Source organism: Bos grunniens, chromosome 3 (assembly GCF_055505025.1).
Source record: "Bos grunniens cultivar Pamir isolate PY7600 chromosome 3, Bosgru_T2T1.0, whole genome shotgun sequence".
Lineage (NCBI taxonomy): Eukaryota > Metazoa > Chordata > Mammalia > Artiodactyla > Bovidae > Bos > Bos grunniens.
Genome location: NC_141167.1, coordinates 37222751 through 37247371, shown reverse-complemented (window position 1 = coordinate 37247371; position 24621 = coordinate 37222751). Strand labels below are relative to the sequence as shown.

Genomic DNA, 24621 nt, shown 5'->3' with positions numbered 1-24621 from the left:
TAAGGTTAGATAAGGACAGAGGTGCCCAAAGGAATGAGGCTTTTGGAGTACCTTTAGTGCAGATGCTCAATAGAAGAATCCATGAGATTCTGAACTGGTGGCGTTTTCCAAATTATGTCCTGACTCGATGGTCACGTTAGATCCAGCATTTGGCAGGCAGGTTCTGCCCATATCCACAGAGCAGTACATGATGATGTGCTGCTGAAAGACCACACATGTCCTTTCCCGATGGGCGCACTGAAGGAAGTGTGGGCTCTGGAATCAGAAGTGGGTCTGTGTCCTGGTTCTGCCCACCCCTGGCTATGTGGTTCTGGGGAAGTCACTGCCCTCTCTTTAAACCTTTACACAGTTTTTAAATCTATATAATGGGGATAAAAATAGTAACAGCTCTGCCTACTTCAAAGGGTTGTTCTGAAGATCACATGAGAAAAGACTTTGTAATCCAGAAAACAATGTTTAAATATAAACAGTTATCAACCAAACAACCAATGCTATCACTTGTTGAGTATTAGCAGGTGTAAAGCATTTACTTTTTCTGCACTGAGTTTAAGACTCAAAACAACCGTAGGAAGTAGATAAATACAGTTATCACCATTTTGCAGTTCATAAACCAGGCTAGAAAAATTGAATTACCAAGAAAAAATTTTAAAAATTACCCCAAAATGAAGCACGCATACCACTTCTAAGTGATGAAATAAAGCTCCAATCAAGATCTGAAAGGAAAGCTCACAACCTCAGCTGCTCTCCTCTCTGGGCAGAGCCTGGCTGTTCTCACAGATGTTGACTAATGTCATTAGTAAAGGTCTTTTTCCCAAGCAGGATGAGAGAATGAGCTCAGTCTTGATTTCACAGATGCAGGAGCTAATAGGAAACCGGGGCAGGTCTTCAGAAGAACCAAGTACAGCGGCGGTCTTATTCCTTGGTGTAAGAGTCAACCTCAGGCCACAAAGAGAAAATGGTCAGCAACCTTTCATCATAAATAGTTAAGGATGCAGACAGTGTTCAGGAAAGAGATGTTCTGGAGACAGACTGGTTCAAATCCTGGCTACCTCATTTGCCATGGGACAAGTATACTCTCTGAAACTTCAATTTTCTTATCAGTAAAACAGGGAGATTCCCTTCCGAAACCAGGGAATTTCTCTCCTACACTCTCAGTTGCATCCAACTCTTTGTGACCCTTTGAACTATATAGCCCGCAAAGCTTCTCTGTCCATGGGATTTTCCAGGCAAGAATACCAGAATGGGTTGCCTTTTCCTTCTCCGGGGGATCTTCCTGGACCAGGGACTGAATCTGCATCTCCTGTGTTTCCTGCACTGAGCCATCAGAGAAGCAAAACAAGGTTAACGGCACTAATCTCAGAGGGCTCTGAGACCTGTAGTTAGTGCAGGCACAGAAACTAACGTGTGATGGTTCGCGCCAGCGCTTAATACAGAGTGCCCGTTTGGCCAATTAACTTTTTTCAGAGTTAGAAGTAAATGGAATTTCATCTGCCACTCCTCTCCAGTCTTGGGAGTTTTCAGCTGTATGGGCTTGTAACTCAAATGCTCAGACCCAGTTTTAACTGGAAGGGGGAGGATAGTTTATTTTCTCCTCTATAAGGAAGTCTGAGTTTCTTGCCTTTGCAGCTCTCCAGCTGCTCCTTGAACTTCTGTGTGGTACCCAACTTCCTCCAAGTAGGTGGCTGGGGTCAGGGCGGGGAGGAGGCAGGGAATGGCTTCAGCTAATTGCACTGCAATCTCTAGTGAGTTTGGTGTCCGGGGTGAGAATATTACGTAAGGAGCATTGCTTCTTGGAAATGAAGGATGGCGGGGGGTGGGGGTCTGGCTGACATGCCAGCAGCAGAAAAGGAGTCTAATAATTTCATCTGTTTGGTTCAAAGAAGACAGCTCAACATGTTTCTCTACTTTACATGGGATAAAGTCTTATTGTCTAGCTCATGGGTGGTCAAATTAAAAGTAGCAGAAAAAGGTAAAATGTCTAAGAGCCAGAGCCATATCATCAGTCCAAAATTAGACAAGGACAGAAAAACTATCTTGCCTTGCCTGTCCCTTCTACTCTTTGAAAGGTCTTCTCCCCAACTCCAAGCCTCTTAGGCAAATCCTTACTGTTAACTCTTATCACACTGCATCATTAATGTTGTTGTCATTACTGTTATTTTTTACATCTGTTTCCTCTATCAGACTTTGAGCGACTTGAGGAGAATTGTTATTCCCTGCATTCTGTAGGTGTTGGGAATACAGTTAGAAATGATGAGTGATTGATGAAAGGGGTTTAGAAAGTTTTGCATTTTGCAGATCGCCTGAGCACTGGTTTCTCAGGCGGAGCTTCAGGAATATGGCACAGAAAATGGTAACAGATCTAAACACTCTCCATACCCACCACCTCCCTATGTTCCTTGTGCATCCCCCCCAAAGGCAGACAGCAAGTACTGTGCCATAACTGAGCTCTGCGGGGACCTCTCCAGGTGGGCAGGTTTCCGGCACAGAGAAGCCTGTGGCTTGTGCACACATTTGTAAATTTCATGAGGCAAAGGCAGTCACATTGCTTTTGAGTCAGGCAGCTAAATGATTTATTAAGCAAAGGTTACAGCACCTGTGCCTTTTTGTCAACAAATCAGGCCCGTGCCATGCCAAGCGATTCTTCTAATAACCCAAATGGTAATTTGGTTTTAAATAGCCTTTCAGATACCACAATTCTGTTGAGGCAGAACAGTGATAGATTTGGGTGGCAGGGAAGAAATGCCTGTTTTTAATATTGTTTGCGCTCATTTTTCATTTTAAAGAATTAGTCCTCATTGGCGTTCTGCAGGTTAAGCATTTTATTTGAACATTCTGATTAAACCAGAACCTGAACGAGAATGAGTTCTTTGCTCAGTCCTTCTGTGTGGGAATTGGTATTTCTATTTATTACCTGATGATGAAATACTAACTTTTTCTCTCTAAATAAATGCCTCCTTTTAATGGCTCTCGTTTTCAGGGATCAGATTAAATTATGAGATGCAATTGAGATGGTCATTGGCTTTCAGCTATTTGATATGATGGCATGCTCTCTCTTATATCATTCAGTGGGTGTGCGGGGGACATTAACAGTGTCCAAAGTGAAGTAAACACTCTATGCCCCAGAGTCGTTTCTATATGTTATTATCAACTGTCATGGGACAGTACTGAAAAATAAAGAGATTCAGGGTGGTCGTGTTTTCTCAGAACAGATGGGTGTTCTAAAGGCTGTCTGGAGGTGGCTACCCACCGTGTTAATGATGAGTTATAAAATGGAGGAGAAGGAAACGGGGAGGCAAATCATGATAGTCGCAGAGATAGCAGAAAAGTGAGGCAGAAGAATGGGATGGATAACCTGGCAGGAATGTTCCAACAGAGCCAAAGCTGGGGTGAATTATATTAATACAATGCAATTGGAAGGCAGTTTGAAAGAAAACTAGCTCAGGGCAAGGCTAAAAAGAAGGCAATTCTGTCTCAGTGAAGGGAGGAATTCTCTGGAGGAAAAAAAATAGACTGGAAGGAAGGAGGAGGAAAAATGGCTTTCAATTATCCATGTTATCTTTCCCTACCAATCATTACAGATGATGAATAGGTGCAATAAAAGCCAATATTCAATTTTTCCAATTTACATGGAAAGAAGGCCATAATATATTGTTAAGGGGGAAGAAACAGCAGGTTACCAAACAGTGTATATAATATGATCTCATTTTTGCAATATATTTGTATGCACAGAAACAGTCTGGATGGATTTAGACAGAAATGTTAACAGTACGACTACAAGAGATTTTTAAAAATTATTTTTCCCATCTGTATTTTCCACAGTTAACATGTATCATGACAGTAATAAGAAAAAGTCATTATTTTTAAACTTCCTTATGAATCATTTAGATTCAGCCCATATTTGCTGACTACCCACTATGTGCCGGACATGAGAACGAGTGCTTTCAAAGAGCTCAGCACAAAATGACAGGGGATTATTTTTTGATAAACAGTCCACTCTTCCTGGCTATTTACAGAATTTCAGAATCTCAAGAGGTGAAAGGGTCGTTAAGAGTTTATCTAATAATTACATTTAAAAATTGTGATAAAATGTACATAAACTTTACCATCTTAACCATTTTTAAGTGGACATTTCAGTGGCATGCAAGACACTCACGCTGTGGTGTAACACCAACATCAAGCATCATCCATCTTCGGAGCTTTTTACATCTTATAAAATGAACACTCTATACCACTAAACAATAACTGTCTATTCTGCCCACTCCCCAGCTCCTGGCAACCTCGGTTCTGCTTTCTGTCTCTACGAATGTGACTACACTAGGTACTTCGTATTAAGTGGAATTGTACAGTGTTTGTTCTTTTGTGACTAGCCTGTTTCACTTTGCATAACGTCTTCAAGGTTCATCCATGTTGCAACATATTGCAGAATTTCTTTTGTCTTCAAGGCTGGATAATATGTATTATACCACATTAAAATGGTATACCTACAGTAACATATATATGCCATGTTTTGTTTATCCACTTATCTTTTGATGGACACTTGGATGACTTGCCTCTTTTAGCTATTGTGAATAATGCTGCTATGAACATGGGTATACAAATCTCTCTTTGAAACCTGGTTTTCAATTCTTTCGGGTATACACTAATGATCAGAGTCTATCTCTGATTAGAGAAAACTCAGATTTAAAACCAGGGAATATGCCAGTGGTATTCCTGAGAGTTGAGCATCAGTCTCTGTTTGAATATCTGCAGGGAAAGTAGCTCATCACTCTATAAGGCAGGAAGTACAATACAGTAGTTAGACAACATAGGTCTTGAAGTCAGACAGAACTGGGGACACATTCTTGCTCCGTTCTCCACTGTATAGCCTTGGAAAAATCAACAACTCTTTAGATCTCAGGTTTCACATCTATAAAATGGAGATAATTATATATATCCTAATGGATGGTTATATATATCCTAATGGATGGCTGTCAAGATTTGTTGGATAACGTACTTAAGGTACTTAGTGCATAGAAAATGCTCAATAAATAGGGGCTATATATAATCAAGTAACTTTTTTTTTTTAAAGGAATGGTCTTATGATAACTGAAAGCTGACTACTTCAAATGTCTATTCGTTAGTTCAAATTCTATCTACTAGAAAGAAATAGGGACCATCAGTTCAGTTCAGTTCAGTCGCTCAGTCATCTGTTTTCCATAGGTTGATGCTCCAAGTATTTGAAGAGGTTTCTCTGGGGAAAAGAGAGGCCATTTTATTTTGTATTTGTTTATGGATTTCTGTGCAGGATACCTTTTCTGCATTTATAAAGCTCACCTATCTGCTTGGCTGACTCTTCAATTTTTACTTCTTCAAGGCACATTACAAAATTTTGTTTTCCCAGAAAACTTTTCCCATAATGCAATTAATACAAATTTCATGCCTATTAACAAAAGTATTTATATAAAAAATGTAGGCTTGACTAGGAAATTACTAATCTGTAGGCCATGTTCAGATTATGTCTAAAAAATTCCTATAAAAATTCCTCTTCTTAACTGATGTCCTCTCAGAAAGATTATTTTAAAAAATATTATTTTTATTATTTATATCTATAGATATGCCTTCCAAATGGTTCCAGAAAGTAGTTCTTTTTAAAAAAAGTTAATATATACATCTAAATATTAAAATATTTAGAGCACATAATTTTTATCTCGGGATATATTTTTGGGGAAAAAGAATAACTCCATCAGTGCAGTTTCTCATAAGACAATTGGGGATGGCTTTTTCCAAGCCAAATGTGGCAGGTGTCACTGTGATAAGAAACATTTAAGCTGTTGTCCCTATGATGCCAAATATTTAACAGAAACCCAAAAATTCAGTTCCAGATGCCAATATTGGGCCTACATGACATCATTCATCCAGATGCGTAGAAAATCTGGATTTTAAGAATTGAATTTTTGTGGTCAACATCATGAAGACTCAGTTTGTGGGTTAAATAAGGCATTTGTGAAACAAGGCCATATTGGAATAGAACACGTTTTGATTACAGAGAAACAAATTGAATGGAATGCAGGGTACAATTTCAGCGCAGTGAACCACAGCTTATATAAAAATAGTATGTAAAATACAAACAGGGCATTTCCAAACTGCATTTTTGAGGTTCCTAATGAAGTAACCTGAGCCCACTGGTGCTTTGAGAAAAGAAATAATCCAATATAAAGCTACTGTCCCCAATTCTTCCCTTCTCATTGAATTTGACCATGTAAGACAAATGCACAACAAGAAATGTTCTACTTTAATGCATCTGAGGTAATTATTCAACTTCAAATTCAGCAGTTAAGTATTTGAAGGTGTGGGAAAGTAAGCAATAAACTTGAACAATTTTGTGGGGAGTATGGAATAGGCAATGTCAATCCCGGATGCCAATGCACCTGCCCCCTCCTCCCCTTCCCTCCCTTGCCAGTTTCAGAAGAAACAGCAGAAGTGGGAAATTCAAGAGTTAACTTTCTTCCTCCCCTCTTTGCTTCCCCTCTCCTTACAGCTGCCTCCTCCGAGGCTGTACTTTCTGTGACCCTGCTTCAGTGTAGGAAGGCTTCAGATGCGATGCTGTTTAACCCGCACTGTCGACACAGCAATAAACTAAAATCTTTTACAAAGAAAGCAAATGGACCCAGGAAAGCAAACCTATTTCGTTCATAAGCACCTGCTCATAGTGTTACAAACAAAGATGAATAGTTAGAAATTAGGCATCTGGAGATTACACACCACAGCACATGCACAAAACATCTTGGAGAATTTTTTCAAACACTGTGTTGAACAGAACCTCAAACGGAAAACATTTTCTTTATGTCAATTCTGATAACATACAGTCACATTCTAGTTAAGAAATGAGAGAGGAGCTTTTTCTAAAACGTGTATCTAATTCTATTTTACACATCTCTAAGTATCTTTATAGCTACTACCCTGGAATTCTAAAAGTCTTTTACTGTTTCTCAATTCACAGCAGCTATTTCAAAACTTTTAAAAGTGAGACCTTCTCCTTGACCTATACTAGCACAAAACACATCTATTGAAAAACAAACTCTAGATGTCCTGGTAAACTTTTTTCAATCACCTACCTCAAAACATAACATTAATTCACATCCATCCCCTCCCACCCCACTGGGGCCAGCGTAGCCTGTAACAAATACCTCCTATTTCTGCACCAATACCAGCAACTTAACAGGGCTCAGGAACTCTTTCTTTCCCTTTCTCTTAGAAAGACTGTCAGGGTCCTGGGGACCCTGTAACGAGTACAGAAGAGTGGCTGGCCCCCCACCCCAGCATGCACTCTGATGTCACTGGCAAGCAGAATGTACTTTCCAGGTTCAATAGGGGCCTACTTCTTTCTGTCTGCTCACACGCAGAGACACGGATTCCTAAAAGAGGGAGCACACTCTATCCAGCCCTGGGAAAACTTTCTTCCCATAGCAAAAGCAGGTTTGGCACAGAAGCCCTCCTCTTCTACCCCCTCAATACAAGAAACAAAAATTGCAGGCACTGTTTTCCATGATTTCTGAGAACACATGGAAAGGTGGCTGAAGGGCCGGGACAAGGTTGGGGGGTGGGGGTGGGGGGTGGGGGTGGGAGGTAAAGGGACCGAACAGGGATTGGGAAACGCAGCCTGTGGTGGCGAAAGATGAGTTACAATGCACCTGATGAATAAAACAAGCTGCACCACATACAGAAAAGATGAGAGCGGCCCACCTGTGTCTGTTGAGGGATATTTACAAAGCTTGGATCCCGTGGTCCAACACTGACGAATCGGTTTGCGGGGGAGGTGCTGGGTGTCGAGTAGGCTGTGAAGGGAAGGGACACATGCGTTCAGGAAGCAGCACGAGATTGCACACGCAGACAACACCAAAACACACAGTCTCCGAGCCTACGCAGCTGATTAACAAGGAAATGTGCAAACACTGTAGCTAGCAGAGGGATCTAGCTAGCAAGGGCATTTTAGACAGTCAAAAAGGAAGGGGGGTTGGCTTCCAAAGACTGTTGGAGTAAAACAGCGTCAAACTGGTGCTCAGATGAGCTCTTTTCTCCTTCCATCATACAAATTAGAACATGCAGGACATTTGCAAAGTATACTTTCTGAGTGAAACATGAGTTCTGGGGTCAGAAAGAGATATCCTAGTCTTTAAAAGCACAGGAGAAAGAAATCAGGTAGAAAGGGGAGGAAAGCAGTTCATTTTACAATCTTGCTTTTCACACTACCACCATCCTAAAGATCACGGGATGTTCCTGTTCCTCTATCTCTAAATACAATAGAAGAGTCTTTACAAAGGGACTGGGTTCTCCAGAAAGGTAGTGGAAAACCATCTAGAGCACACTGGCTTTACAGGCGTAGTGGGCTGTCTAGAACTTTACCATCACAAAATGTGCTTACTGTATTAACATTTGTAGTCTTCCCATCCTAGAACCTTTCTGTTCAGGTACAAACCATCAAGACCCCATGTAAACCTGGGACCTCAGGTACCACACTTCAGCTTACTGTGCTTTTCACAGTACATAAATGCTCTGTTGCTGGTTTTTATACTTATATTGAAGAGCTTCACTCTACAGAGAAAAAATTCTGTAGCTTTAGTGTTTCACTGGCTCATATATCCAAACGAACATTTTTTTTCTGGTGTCCTTCAAATTCACTTCTTAACCACAAACTCCAAGGATTTATTCATATTCTTTCTTTACTAGAGTTTTTAGACAATTACTTAATTTCAAATTTCTTACCCATACTTGTAAAAAGCCTAAGTTTTCTGGACTAACACAAGACATGCACTATCTAAAAGATGAAAAGGATTTGCACTTTTTAAAAAACACAAATAATTGAAGGAATAATATCAAGTTCCTTTGCCAGATATTTTTCCCGCACATTAACATCATCTGCCTCTCTTCCTTTGATTTTCTGTTCTACAGAAAACTGCTCAGACTTCTTGTTTCCTTTGTTAAGCATATCTAGAGACAAAATTTCCAACCAATCTGGCTCAAGTCCTATTGGTCTTAGAAGTAAGTCACCCACGCAGAGCTGTGATGGTCATGTAGTATGGTTGTGTTGGAACAGAGAAGGAATAAAAGGGTCCCCTGATATCTATTAAGAAGAAACTTTTTGTGGCTGTAGTATTTGTTTGAGAAGAACTTGTCCAATAATAGCTTTATCTGCTGCTGCTGCTAAGTCGCTTCAGTCGTGTCTGACTCTATGCGACCCCATAGACGGCAGCCCACCAGGCTTCCCGTCCCTGGGATTCTCCAGGCAAGAACACTGGAGTGGGTTGCCATTTCCTTTTCCAATGCATGAAAGTGAAAAGTGAAAGTGAAGTCGCTCAGTCGTGCTTGACTCTTAGCGACCCCACGGACTGCAGCCTACCAGGCTCCTCCGTCCATGGGATTTTCTAGGCAAAAGTACTGGAGTGGGGTGCCAATGCCTTCTCTGAATAGCTTTATCTAAAATGATCTAATTGTATGATACATTACATTGTCTAGCAACCGATTTCTTCCCCAGCCCATCCTGTCAGATTAACCTGTACAGATTTGAAAGACACATTTAGTTATTCTGTAAGTGCCTCTCGCTCATTGCTATGGGGAAATTTATTTTTTAAAAAGCTCAGTCAAATACTCTTTATTAATGGTTTCATTCGGCCTATTGCTCTACTTTGATGTGCTTTCAAAAGTCTTAACAGAAAGTTTTATACTGAAAATGATGGACTATAATTACCTGATAGGGAATTTATCTGTTCCTAGGGCACAAGGAGGATGTGGGAGAGATAAGGAGGAAACTTGTAGATAAAATAACCTGTTAAGCCTATTAGCAATTAGGAGGAAAAAAAGTATTTTTTACACGTGCATAGGTAGGTCGGTTGAGAAGGAACAAAAAGGCATGAAGAATAAGTTAAGGTTCTAAGGGTAAGTGACTGCTGACAAATGCTTGAACCGTAAGGCCTTGGTGTGATGGTCCTAGCAGAGCTGTGTGTGCATGCCTGCATTGATCATCACAGATATACACAGGATTTCCTACGATGACTTCACTGTACTGGTGACATCTCAACAAGCATGCTGACTGATCCTAGGAAACATAAGCTTTTTTTCTTTTCTTTTTTGTGTGAAGATAGGTCTTCACTGACCATAAAAGTGCTTGTCTTTTGGTTGAGTCCGACTCTTTATGACCCCATGGACTGTAGCCTGCCAGGCTCCTCTGTTCATGGGATTCTCCAGGCCAGAGTAGTGGAGTGGGTAGCCATTCCCTTCTCCAGGGGATCTTTCCAAACCCGGGATCAAACCCAGGTCTCCTACATAGCACTAAATCTGGAAAGGTCTGTATTACATTTCATTCTCTATTTAATATTTTTGCCAGACATAAATTTTGCCATTTTGAAAGGAGGGTTAGCATCTAAATAATTGAGCCACTCAAAATTACCATGAGACTAACAATTGGCTCTTGTTTCTTCTTCAATCATGAGACCAAACATCCCAGGAGGCCCTTAATGCTCTCTCATAGGCTATTAAAACTGCTCCAAAGTTTATTTTTTTTTAAAGAGCAATGCTGAAAGAGGTGGTAAGGTATTTGCCTTAAAAAAAAAAAAAGATATTACAACTATAAAGATCTGGGAGTCTTGGAGTATCCAAGTCACTGGATGGAAGAAAAGGTGCGCAGGGCAACTTATTCTATAGAAAGTTGATTCTGGGAAAAATCAAGGATACAGGAAAAACAAGGAAAGGAAGAAAGAAAGTCTGACTCATCTTCCACTATCGTAGTTTCAATAAGCAGAGTGTTCACCTATAACAGGATGCAGTTCCAGAGATGATATGACAGAGGGTGAATTTGACTTTTCCCAAAGAAGCAGTGGAAGGAGGGAGTTATCCTGTTGAACAAAAGCCTCGGTTGAAACTTTTTGTTAAAACAATCATATACGCCGTGGTGAATCAATTACGCATGCCCAGTTAAGTGCTTTCAACATGAATATAAAATGAAGTAAAGGGGGCTATATGGTAATTAATTATATACAACTGTGCTTACTATGCTCTTATATTACATTATCTGTCTTAACTATAATTTTTGTCTATTTACAGCAACCATCAAATGTTGCAGAAGGAGCTTCAGAAAATCAGTAAGTCCAGAAAATAATTTTCTGGGAAGACAGGTATTTTTGAGAACTCTGGAGGGAAGATTCAGGGGCATTTGATGATTTTCTGATAAAGTCAACAGGGAAATCAATTTGCTTATATAACCTCATTGTAAAAGTCCTCATGACAAACATGACTATTAGAAATCAAAGTATTGATTAGTTGTCTGCTTCTGAAACAGAAAGTGTTTGCTTTTTTTTTTTAGCAGCCATTTGACCTACATGAGCAGCATCATCACGGACCATTTTCTTAGCCTTCTGAAAAAACATTCCTATAATAAACACATGCCAGCTCTTATATGGGCTAATCTGATCATATTTTTTCTCTTCCTATGTATTTCTTCAGATTATCCAAGAGTCTTAGCCTTAGCCACAGAGGTAAGTATCAAAATTTCAAGTCAGAATCTGATCCCATATCCTTCTGTGTTGCCCACTTACCATATGCATTGCTAATTCTAAAATCCTTCACTTAGGCAGTACAAGTCAGGCCTCAGTATGAGCAATTGGAAAACGGTTCATGAACAATTCTTTCTTTATATGTAATTGAGCCTCTGCGAATACTGGAATCTATCTCTAGGGAGATTGTGGGATGGCCAGGGAGAGTGGCTGAGATCACCCATTAGCTCTGCTCTTTACAACTGGGCAGGTGTTCCCTGGAAGAACAGCTTCTATGTTCTCAGAAATGGATGTAACTGACTGCCTGTGAGTCAATGAGAATTCCAACTTTTGTTGTTCCCAGGTTATCTGGTGTTTTTTTCTTTTTTTGCCTCTGAATAAGAAGGAATAAGGGAGGTGACTGAATAGAGGAATCACACGAGGTTCCAGATGAATCAGTTTGGAGTTTGGAATAGCCTTGACCCAACAATTATAAGCTGATCATGGGGCTAAAAAAGTGGTCCAACTGTTCTGAATAAAAGATAGTTGGAACTTTGCTGTTTTGGGGGTAAAATATGACTGCAAAACAAGATATTAAGACATTAAAATATCTGTATCAATGTCAGTTGATGGTTTCTTTAAGATAAAAACTATATTAGTAAAACTACTGAAATCTCACAAACTAGAAAATGTGAGTGCATCAGCTTGTTTTGAAAGTAGGCAGCCAGATTCGAGATCTAATTCAAATTTAGCAACCCCTGAAATGTGTGTCATCACTGGAAAACAGAAGAGGGAGAAAATTACAGATTTCTGTGTAGAGCCAGGGTGTGAACGGAGAGCAACCCTTTGGAGAAAGCCCTCTCCAGTGCCACAGAGTAGCCACCAAGAGGCTGAGTGCTGGGCTCAGCGGCCTGAGGACAGAGGCAGCCAGGTCCCCTGCTGGGGTGGAAGAGAAGGGGATGACCCAGTGAGGCACGATGGCAGAAAAGATAATATAAGAGAGCTAGTGTATTTTGATTTTCTTTTTATTGTGTGTGTGTCTTAGATATTTGTCTTAAAAATTTTTTTTTATTGAAATACAGTTGATTTACAGTGTTGTTTTATTAATAGTTTCAGATTTATAGCAACATGATCCGTGTGTGTGTGTATGTGTATATATATATATATAATTTCTTAGATACTTTTCCATTATAGGTTATTGCAAAATACTGAGTATAATTCCCTGTGCTATACACTACGTCCTTGCTAGTTCTGACATTCTGAGTTTACTTCCAGACACAGGAAGCAACAAACTCCCCTAAACCCTGGCAGATGCAAAGTTTGAAAAGAAGTCTGTGTTCTGTTCATGAGAGATGCCAAGTATCTAAAAGGAAGGAATATCCAGTTTCTCATTGTCTCAATCTAAAAGGAAGGACTACCCAATCCTCATTCCCTCAAACTACCAAGTCTAACTGCTGTGCTGCATCGAGGAGAGATATCTTATGTATTCCCATTCTTCCTCTCTTTCTTTCTCTGTCTCTGTCTTGCTCTCATGTGAACACTTCCTCTGTGCCAGGCTCTATGCTGAGTTTTATGGGAGATAAAAAGATGAGCCAGACACACTGCTATCCTTGAAATGTTAGCATCTAGTGGGGAGAGATGAGTACAGAAAGTGAAAATATGAGTGCCTAAAAGTAATATACATAAAAATCTGTGGGGTGTTTAAGGACAGAAAAGTGACACCTGGCAGGGGGGACAGAAAGCTCTGTAGAGGAGGAGATGGCTTTCGTGACAGGCTGTAAAAGACATGTTAGTTGACAAGTTTAGATGGACTGAGGGTTACAGAGTAAGATGCACGAGGAAAGCAACAGAGGCGGGGGGGCGGGGGTGTCAGCCGTGGAGAGAAAGAAGAGATGAAATGCTGCAAATGACACTTTGCCATACGGTCTGGAAGATAAAAAGTTGAGGAGTGGGGACTTGAATGTTTGAAATTGAAGGAGAAAAAGTCCATTGAATTTTTCTTTCAAGAGGAAGAAATAATTTATAAAATAATCAAAGATACCAACTTTTAAACACCATTAGGACCACTAGAGGCTTCCCCGGTGGCTCAGATGGTAAGGAATCTGCCTGCAATAAGGGAGATCTTGGTTCGATCCCTGGGTTGGGAAGATCCCCTGGAGAAGGGCATGGCAACCGACTCCAGTATTCTTGCCTGGAGAGTCCCCATGGACAGAGGAACCTGGCAGGCTACAGTCCATGGGGTCACAAAGAGTCAGACACAACTGAGAAACTAAGCACAGCACAACATAAGACCACCAGACATCCTAACACTTTAAACCTTTCCCATCCTATCTCAAAATCAGTGTGCTCTTCACATGTTGTCTTGTGTTCAGAAACTCAAGACATTTTCATATGTGGGGATTTTTCTTTAAAGACGCTGGACAAAGATTCAATTTCATTCAGCTGGACTTACTGTGATTTCACTCCCTGCCCAGGAATGTGCTAGTTACTGGACCAAAGTCATCCGAACAAGTTCAGGAATGGAGACTTGAACAGATTCCTGTGTTTTCAAACGGCAAGTTTATGAAACGTTTATCAGTGACACCCAAGAGTGCATCAGAACGCATGCAGTTGCAAATGGAAGCAGGGAGTTGACTAAATACCTAATTGAAATAATCTCTGGAATCCTAACTGCACTATCGTATGTTACAATACTATTTTTTTTAAAGCCCTGTGAAAAAAACTTTCATTTGTAAAAAAATAAATGCAGAAACTATTAGAAAATAGATTGGGTACTTTCTAAATGAAACCTATTACAATTGACTCATTTGGGAACTTGAACAGCACTATTTCTTGCCAGGTCACAAAAAAAATGCTGGAGGATATTGGAATGTTTTTTCCTTTGAAGAAATCTATGGGTATCGACAAATTTACAGGGCTAGTTGGCATTATTAATGTAATTATACAGCCAAGGAAACACATATAGCCTTTGCTGACACATGACCCAGTATTCAGAGGTTTGGAAATTCCACGTGATTGAATGGATGTTGTCATTTTTGTCCAGATATTTGGAATCTAGAAGATAACCACACTGAATTTCCATTATTTTGATCACGTATGTGAAGTCAGTTACCTCATTCTATTATCTCTGCAGATCTTTTGTCTGTACAAACAAGTTACCAACAACAAAAAAGACAGCCTTCAGGGCATGAAATTAAAGCCTACTTCAGTTCAGTTCAGTTCAGTCGCTCAGTCATGTCCAACTCTTTGCGACCCCATGAATCGCAGCACGCCAAGCCTCCCTGCCCATCACCAACTCCCGGAGTTCACTGAGACTCACGTCCGTCGAGTCAGTGATGCTATCCAGTCATCTCATCCTTTGTTGTCCCCTTCTCCTCCTGCACCCAATCCCTCCAAGCATCAAGAGTCTTTTCCAATGAGTCAACTCTTTGCATCAGGTGGCCAAAGTACTGGAGTTTCAGCTTTAGCATCATTCCTTCCAAAGAACACCCAAGGCTGATCTCCTTTAGAATGGACTGGTTGGATCTCCTTGCAGTCCAAGGGACTCTCAAGAGTCTTCTCCAACACCACAGTTCAAAAGCATCAATTCTTCGGCGCTCAGCTTTCTTCACAGTCCAACTCTCACATCCATACATGACCACAGGAAAAACCATAGCCTTGACTAGATAGACCTTTGTTGACAAAGTAATGTCTCTGCTATTCAATATGCTATCTAGGTTGGTCATAACTTTCCTTCCAAGGAGTAAGCATCTTTTAATTTCATGGCTGCAGTCACCATCTGCAGTGATTTTGGAGCCCCCAAAATAAAGTCTGACACTGTTTCCACTGTTTCCCCATCTATTTCCCATGAAGTGATGGGACCAGATGCCATGATCTTCGTTTTCTGAATGTTGAGCTTTAAGCCAACTTTTTCACTCTCCTCTTTCACTTTCATCAACAGGCTTTTTAGTTCCTCTTCACTTTCTGCCATAAGGGTGGTGTCATCTGCATATCTGAGGTTATTGATATTTCTCCCGGCAATCTTGATTCCAGCTTGTGCTTCTTCCAGCCCAGCGTTTCTCATGATGTACTCTGCATATAAGTTAAATAAGCAGGGTGACAGTATATAGCCTTGACGTACTCCTTTTCCTATTTGGAACCAGTCTGTTGTTCCATGTCCAGTTCTGACTGTTGCTTCCTGACCTGCATATAGGTTTCTCAAGAGGCCGCTAGTAAATTATTACGGAATAGCATACCCACAAGCTTTCTTCCTGAAAATCTAAAGAATTCGAACTTTAATATATTAGCATTACTTAACATGTATGGTAACAATTTGCATGAAATGTTTAATGTGTCAATAGTTCACAAAAGTCATGAAAAGAATCAGTTTGGGCAGATGGCTTTGCTCTGCTGGTCTCTCCACTTGTGTTAGGGATCTTCATAGCGGGTAGGGCTCAGATGACATCATGATTTGGGATGAAACATTCAGAGAGGAAGGTATAAGACGAATTCATGTGTGCACACAGAAAGAAGGGAATCAGAGCAATTTATAAACTGGGCGTCTTTTGACTTTACGTTACCAAAACCTGTGTAATGAAGAGGCACTTAACAATGAGTGTTTCCTGTAAACAACCTATTTATACTGCCTATAATATTCTTTTTATAATGATTTAAAGGACAGAATACAGCTTTGTTTCAGTTCATTTCAATTTATTTCGAATGACTGATCCACATTCTATATTGCTTATTTTTATGTGTATGCTGTGTGTTATTCAACTGAACGTATTTATTGATCAAAAACAACCACGTAGATGGTAGGCACAGGTGAAAGTAATATTGAAGAGCCACAGGGAATAAACCCTGGATTCAGCTGGGGTTTACTAAAAAAAGAAACCAAGATCAATATATTGGATCGCTCCCTCTTGAAAGGCTTCTGTAGCCTCTCCAAAGGCAGTGTAACTTTGGAAACCCACTTCTGGGACTATATTCTCAACCAATACTTAAAAGCACATATAAAGATTTACACTCCAAGATGTTCATTACAGCATTACTTATAAGCGCAACAAATTGGAACCAATGGATAAATTGATGTTTCATCCATATGTTGGAATACTGCAGTCATTAAAAATGTTTTAAAATAATAATGATACCATGATATGCTTATAATATGAAATGAATAAAATTAGTTTATAAAATTATATATATATATGTATATACATATATAAACACATACATATGATCAATTACGTTTAAAATAAGCACAGAAAATGACTGGAGAATATATACAGAAAGTGATTATCTATAAAGACTGGAATTACAAGTGATTTCAAAATATCTTCTAGTAATTTTTAATCCTAAATAAAAACAGAATCTGAAAACCCCAAATAATATTTTTATTTTTACAGCAATGCAATGCAGTTAATAGAAAATAATTTTTTTTCTAGAATCAGAAAATTCTAGACTAAATCCATTCAGTCTCTTACTAGAAACGTGATCTTGACAAATCAGTTAAATTCTCAGAGCCTCTATATATAAAAAAAGTCCAACATAATAAACATTATTTGTTCTAATACTTCTAACTCTTGTAAGGCTTCACCCCGCTCTATGAATTTCTAAGAGGCTACCTTCTCCACAGGAGCAATCCAGAGAGTGATCTCTAAGGAGAGGCTTAGCCAACAAGATGGGAAATCTCCAGGATCCCACTGTACACTACATTAAGACAGTTGAAGAAAACTGCTAAAATCATCCAGTCAGGGATTACTGATACCAAATTCCGATTAAGGGCATCACACCCCAAGGTATCTGCCTTCAACCAATTAAAAAAATAATACTTAAATCTCTCCTGGGTTAATGTTATGATCAGATTCATATATAATTTCTAAGGGTGTAAACTGACACAACTTTTCTGAAAAGCAGCTTGGTAATGTATATCAAGAGAAATAGTTATACTATTTGCACTAGTAATTCCAATTCCAGAATCTATCCTAATAAAATTATTCAAGTTGGGGACAAAAATATATGTTTGATGATTTGCTGGAGGATATTCCATAGGCGAGGACAAAAGTTAATGTTCTATGGTAGGAGAATAAGTAAAAATTATTTAAAATAACATTTCCTGCTAGAATGTTTTTTATTATAAAGTAAGAAAAGATGTAAAATACTAGTTAAGAAAACAACATAGAAATTATTATATGCAGCAGGTCACAATAATCTTATATAAATATAAGCATACACAGAGAAATGCACTGAAAAAAGGGAAGAAAATCAGACTAAAATGTTAATTAGTAGTTGGTTATAGGAGAATATAATTTTTAAAATACTTTTCTGTATTTTTCAATTTTCCTACATTGCATTGCCATATATTATCTTCATGAAGAAAACTGTAAAACTCATCTGTCATTTCTGTCATTTGAAATAGTAAAAAACTGAGGCAAGATAAGACATGAATGGGTTATGATAACTTAAATAACCCAAATGAACGTAATCATCCACTGGCTGTTTTCTTTTGTCACTCATTCCTTCTTGACAAAGTTCAGTTCTTTTTTTTTCCTGCTCACGAGTTCCTCTGTTTTTCATCCAATTCAATGTACCCAGGAGTTTTTATAAGAATAATAGAAAAGTTTTTTTTATGGCATGTCTTGAAATATAGTTAAGTGGTAGAGTAGAAAGCACTGGACTTTAGCATCCAACAGACCTGGAATTGAATTCTGGTTCAATCTCAGTTTCCTCTTTTTAAAAAGAGGGCTAACGATTCCAATTTTTCAGATTAAAATAAAAATCAAGTGCAACTAAGGTAATACATATGAAAACACCTATCAAAGTGCCTGATTTGCAATAATTATTTTTTTTTTGCACAGTTAGACATTAAAAATTTGGGTTGTGCACAAAGTAGAAATGCTCTCTGCAAAAAAGTATTTACTGAAAATTATAACTTAAAGATAGCACACGTACATTTGTAGCCAATGGGTTCCTAAAGCAGAACGTGTCGTTGCTTAGTCGGGTCCAACTCTTTGTGACCCCATGGACTGTAGCCTACGAGGCTCCTCCGTCCATGGGATTTTCCAGGCAAGAGTACTGGAGTGGGTTGCCATTTCCTTCTCCAGGGGATCTTCCCAACCCAGGGATCGAACCCAGGTCTCCTGCATTGCAGGCAGACATTTTACCCTCTAACCCACCAGGGAAGCAGAACTTGTGAGCAAATAATGGCTACTGAGGGTGAAAATGTTATCCTGTACTAAATTCCATGCTCTCTGGGAGGGAAGAAGAATATAATTCTCCAGCAGAAAGAGCACATATTTTTGCTATCAGATGTACAAAATTTACCAAGGCTTTTCTGGATCACCCCCTTTCACCCCCCCTTACCTGACCCCACTGTGTGAGTTTTGGTCACTGTAATTAGTGATTGAGATTTAAAGAAAAATTTTAGTTCACTAGAAAAATACTTTAAAAATTAAATAAATCATTATATTTGACATAAAAGGGGATTTAAAACTCAATAATCTCTTCCATTCTTACTGGGTAAGGTACTTAGGAACTGCTGCTGCTGCTGCTAAGTCGCTTCAGCCGTGTCCGACTCTGTGCAACCCCATAGAAGGAAGCCCACCAGGCTCCCCCGTCCCTGGGATTGTCTGGGCAAGAACACTAGAGTGGGTTGCCATTTCCTTCTCCAATGCATGAAAGTGAAAAGTGAAAGTGAAGTCGCTCAGTCGTCCCCGACTCTTAGCGACCCCATGGACTACAGCCCACGAGGCTCCTCCATCCATGGGATTTTCCAGGCAAGAGTACTGGAGTGGGGTGCCATTGCCTTCTCCGACTTAGGAACTACCTCCCAACAAAGCAATTTCTATCCTTCAATACACAATCAAGTGTATATATACACCCCCACTCTACAGTAGTATATGTTCTATACATACTTTTTTTTAGCCCTCTCTCTCCTTTGCTGACTTAATATAACTCAAAGATTATTCCATGAATTCATATACACTTATCCTTTATTTTTGACTTCCCTGGTGGCTCAGATGGTAAAAGTGTGTGCTTACAGTGCAGGAGACCTCGGTTCGATCCCTGGGTTGGGAAGATCCCCTGGAGAAGGCAATGGCACCCCACTCCAGTACTCTTGCCTGGAAAATCCCATGGATGGAGGAGCCTGGTGGGCTGCAGTCCATGGGGTCGCAAGAGTCGGACACGACTGAGCGACTTCACTTTCACCCTTATGTTTATTGACTTATTTTTATTTTTGACTGTGCTGGGCCTTTGTTGCTGTGCGGGCTCTTCTCTAGTTGTGGCAAGTGGGGGCCACTCCGTGGCTGCAGTGCACAGACTTCTCACTGCAGTGGCTTCTCTTGTGGAGCACGGGCTCTAGGGCACATGGCTTCAGTAGCTTCAGCTCCCACGCTCTAGAGGACAGGCTCAACAGTTGTGGCACACAAACTTAGTTTCCCCACGGCATGGCACATGGGATATTCCCGATCAGGGATCGAACCCGTGTCTCCTGCAATGGGCAGGCGGATTCTTTACCGCTGAGCCACCAGGGAAGCAAGCCCCATCCTTCTTTTCAAAGGGTTTTCTAATGTATATCATATTAGTAGATATTTGGATATTTTGGTTTCGATCCCTGGGTTGGGAAGATCCCCTGGAGAAGGCAAAGGCTACCCACTCCAGTGTTCTGGCCTAGAGAATTCCATGGACTATATAGTCCATGGGGTCGCAAAGAGTCGGACATGACTGAGCGACTTTCACTTTCACTCTTTTATTATAATCACTGTTGCAACGAATACTTGATGTATATCTTTGCTCATATGTCCAACACTATGTATGACTTACATTTAAAATTTATATATATAAATATATATATAGTAAAATAGTCCTCTGAAGAGGTTGAACCAACTTACAGTCCTCTAACAGTATAGGAGAATGCCTGTTTTTCACACACTCAACAAGATTATGTCACGATACTTTTCTATATTATTTGAAAGGTCTTTCTCATTTCAATATTTCAAAAAAGTCTACCCTATGTTTTTGCGGTACTTTAAGGTTTAATATTTCTATATTATATTTTTTGTACCACCTGGAATTTATTTTGGTATAAGGAATTTTATTTTTTGTGGACAGCTACTCAGTCATCCCAATATACTTTATTGAATAATTCTTTTCCCTCTTCCATATGAAAATGTCACTATTATCATATCCTAAAATACTATAGTTAAACTGGTCTCTTTCTGATTCAGAAGAATATAAAAAATTAAAATATAATGGGGATAGAAGCAGTGCTGGCTGAAGAATAAAATTCCATGTGGAAATAGAGAGATCAAAGTAAAATATGGTCCCTGGCACTAAACGACATCAGACATTAACTTAAGAGTAGATAAGAAGAAGGAGGGAGCTCTTTGGAATTGTTCAGTATCCTGTATGTGGTGTTGGGTGGAAGAATCTATGATGTTTTAAAAGCTCACAGAACTGTACACCAAAGGGTGGATTTCATTGAATATAAACTTTTTTTAAAACTTAAAAACTAAAGGAAAAGTTCAGGTACCAGTAAAGAAACACTATTTTATGAAAGGAAGCAAATAACATTTTTAAAATTTGCTCTTGTCATTATCTACTGGCTCTTCTCTGAAAGAGGAAATACATTCCTTATATCATTTAAAAATTGTGTATACGACATATTCACTGACTTGTTCTAAATTCAATTACTGATTAAAATTAACACATAAAAAAGTGTTGATGAAAAAGAGAGCCATCATTATTTGGGTCAAAACTCAGAGAGTAATTCTTCTAAGCATTCATCAACAGTCCAAGCTCTGGAGAGCTCTAAGGAACAAAGAACCTCCGGCTTTAGCAATAGCTACTGTTTTCCCACCTTCTCGCTATTCTTTGCTTATCTCCTTTCTTCTGCTCTCTTTCCTTTCTCTGCTAACAAAAAGTTATTCTCAGCAACGGAAACTGATCCACACCGAAGCATAAATGACCACTAGTATCTTCCTTTGTACTTCTCCCATAGGATCTGCACTGCAAACTTGGAAATTGGGCTAAAGCGAAGATCCTCAAAGGATGCTCTGGCCAAGTGTATGAACTGCAGGTTCAAGGTGGCTGGGTGTGAGTCATGACGTTGCTACACTTGACTGAGTGATCTTGAGAAAGTTATCTATCTCTTCACACCCTGTGTTTCTCCATTAAGGTATTTACTTTTCAAAGTATGCACTTCATAGCATTAATGTGAGGATTAAAACAAGATAATATATAAAAAGCACTTTTTAAAGTGCTTGGTTTTAATAAAAGCTCAACATTTTGTTGTGTTATTAATTTCAGACAAGAATAGGCAGTTTGTGGTTCCCTGGTAACCAGAAATCGTGCCGTATTGCTTTGTAATTCGGCTACAGGAGGAGCTAGCACCATGCGACCATAGGATTATTCTTTTTCATCTAGATGGCTTATTGCAGTAAAGAATCAGCCTGCAATGCAAGAGACACAGGAGACATGGGTTTGATCCCTGAGTCAGGAAGATCCCCTGGAGAAGGAAATGGCAACCCTCTTCAGTGTTCTTGTCTGGAGAATCCCATGGACAAAGGAGCCTGGTGGGCTACAGTCCACGGGGTTGGAAAAGAGTCAGACGTGACTGAGCGACTGAGTGCCCACGCACACTATGGGATTATAATCTTGGGAAATTTGAGATTCCATTCTTGAATCTCAGTTTCCTTATCTATAAAATCCTGACTTCCTGAGTCTTAAGAAGTTGGAAATGAGATAAAATATACATGTAAAGAGCTCTGTTAACCAAAAAGCACTGAACATATGTTAATTATTATACTAGGAAATTTCAATCCTGGTCAGAGATTATTGTTACATTCTCAATTAACAGGTTCAAACTCATTCATACAATGAATGTATACAAGATTCATCAGAGATATAAAAATAAAAAGGGAACTTGTTATTACATGCTTCTAATTTAATAGAATTCTAGTTTAAAAAAATCAAAAGTTCATGGCTAAGACAGGATGGAGAAAACTGTTTATAAGTCTTTCATGCATTTTTAAATTGAGTTTTTGTGTTCCTAATTAATTTAAAAAAGGAAAATATTCATGTTTTATCTTCTATCATAATTCAAAAATGTTTTTTTTTTCTTTTCATTATAATTCTAGGCTATGATGCCAATCTTCAGTTTCTTTTCTGGAAAAGTCCATTTTTATAGTATGTTCTTGGTGCCAACCTATTATAAAAAATTGAATTTTACAATGCAATTAAGAAAATGAATTGTGCATTTTGAATTATCATACCACAAACAGATCCAAATGTAATGAGAGATTTGCCTATTCTTGAGCTGTTATCCTCAGGACTCTTAGGAATATCCATTTGTTTGATCACATATTTGAAAAGGAGTCCCTTCCCAATTAATGAGATGGTGCATGTAGAAAAACTCAGTACACTGCAAAGAACAGCAGTAGGTAGGATGTTATTACAATTAGTCTCACCAGTAAAATACCTAACATGCATGGATGGATGTTCAGTTGCGTTTGACTCTTTTGCCACCCCATGGACTGTAGCCCGCCAGGCTCCTCTGTCCATGGGATTTTCCAGGCAAAAATACTAGAGTAGGTTGCCATTTTCTCCTCCAGGGGATCTTTCTGACCCAGGGATCGAACTTGCGTCTGCTGCATCGGCATGTATTCTTTACCACTGAGCCACCTAGGAAGCCCAAGATTCCTAATGCTAAGTCACTTCAGTCGTGTCTGACTCTGTGCGACCCCACAGATGGCAGCCCACCAGGCTCCCCCGTCCCTGGGATTCTCCAGGCAAGAACACTGGAGTGGGCTGCCACCTCCTTCTCCAATGCATGAAAGTGAAAAGTGAAAGTGAACTCGCTCAGTTGTGTCCGACTCTTCGCGACCCCATGGACTGTAGCCCACTAGGCTCCTCCGTCCATGGGATTTTCCAGGCAAGAGTACCTAATAGGCATCTCCAAATATAACTTGGTCAAACTAAACTTATGATCCCCGCCCCTTGCCCAGAACTGAGCTTCCTGTAACTTTTTCAACTCACTTTATGGCAACTCCACACTTCCAATTGCTCAGGTCAAAAATCTAGGTGTCTTTGCTGATATCTCCAGTTTTTTGTTTTTCTTTTTTCCTCAACTCACATCTAACATGTCAGTAAATGTTATCACCTTTATCTTTCATATATTTCTCACCACCCCTACTGCCTCCCCAGGGGCTTCCCTGGTGGCTCAGTGGTAAAGAATTCACCTGCCAACACAGGGGCCATGGGTTCGATCCCTGGGTCTGGAAGATCCCCTGGAGGAGGGCATGGTACCCACTCCCGTATTCTTGCCTGGAGAATCCTATGGACAGAGAAGCCTGGTGGGCTACAGTCCACAGGGTTGCAAAGGCTTGGACATGACTGAAGTGACTGAGAATGCACTGCCCCTATATGGGTTCAGATCATTAGCAGCTCTTGCCTGCAATACTGCAAGGGTATGCCACCCCTTCCCTGCGTTACTTTTTCCCACTGTACTTCCTGGTCCCTGACTCACTAACTTACTTATTCTTTGTTGTTCGTCCCCTCCCTCTAGAATGTAAATGCCACAAGGGAAGCGGACGGTCTGCTTTGTTCACTTTTGGATCCCTCTGCCTAGAATGGTGGCTGGCATGTAGAAGACACTCATATTTATTGATTTAAAAATAAGCCTCATAACTAGTCCTCCTATTTTAATTCTTGCTTCATGAAATCTATTTTCAGCAAAGCCTTCAAAGCATTTATGTTAAAACCTAACTCGTGTCACTCCTTTGCTCCCCATCTCAGAACAAATGCCAAAGTCCTAACGTGGCCCATAAGAACCTTCAACATTTGCTGCCTCCATGAGCCTGAGCCTCCCCTCTGCTCCCCAGCTCCCAGTCATATCCTCGTTCATCCACATTACTTCTCAGGCATGGCCTCCCCCTACTTTCGTTCATTCACTCATTATGGTAGCATCACACTGGCCTCTGGGTTTTGCTCCTCAAACACGCAGGCTGGACTGGCTGATCCTCCTGCTCGGAAACTCCTCCCTCTACAGTCTCATGGCTCATTCTCTTGCCTCTGCTGGACTTTGTTCAAACCTCCCCTTCTCAGACAGGCCTTCTCCGACCGCCCTGTTTAGGTTGTA

At 39.9% G+C, this 24621-nt stretch overlaps 1 protein-coding gene and 1 long non-coding RNA gene across 13 annotated transcripts in view; one reads left to right on the top strand and one right to left on the bottom strand.

Annotated features, from left to right (window-relative positions):
- NFIA (nuclear factor I A) overlaps positions 1–24621 on the bottom strand; it is a 408138-nt gene that overhangs the window by 34071 nt on the left and 349446 nt on the right. For 6 of the 12 annotated variants that reach the window (XM_086390289.1, XM_086390281.1, XM_086390283.1 and 3 more), the window contains one exon: positions 7723–7814. The exons of 5 other annotated variants lie outside the window; for them this stretch is intronic. In XM_086390289.1, coding sequence (XP_086246415.1) covers positions 7723–7814 — 92 coding nt within the window. Of the gene's footprint in view, positions 1–51; positions 7815–24621 lie in introns of all 12 variants that reach the window. One more of the 12 variants, XR_015160139.1, reaches the window with a different exon arrangement.
- LOC147375484 (uncharacterized) lies at positions 1565–24466 on the top strand. Its single transcript, XR_015160160.1, has 4 exons — positions 1565–1674; positions 11077–11114; positions 21484–21660; positions 24049–24466. It is a non-coding gene; the product is annotated as an uncharacterized LOC147375484 (long non-coding RNA).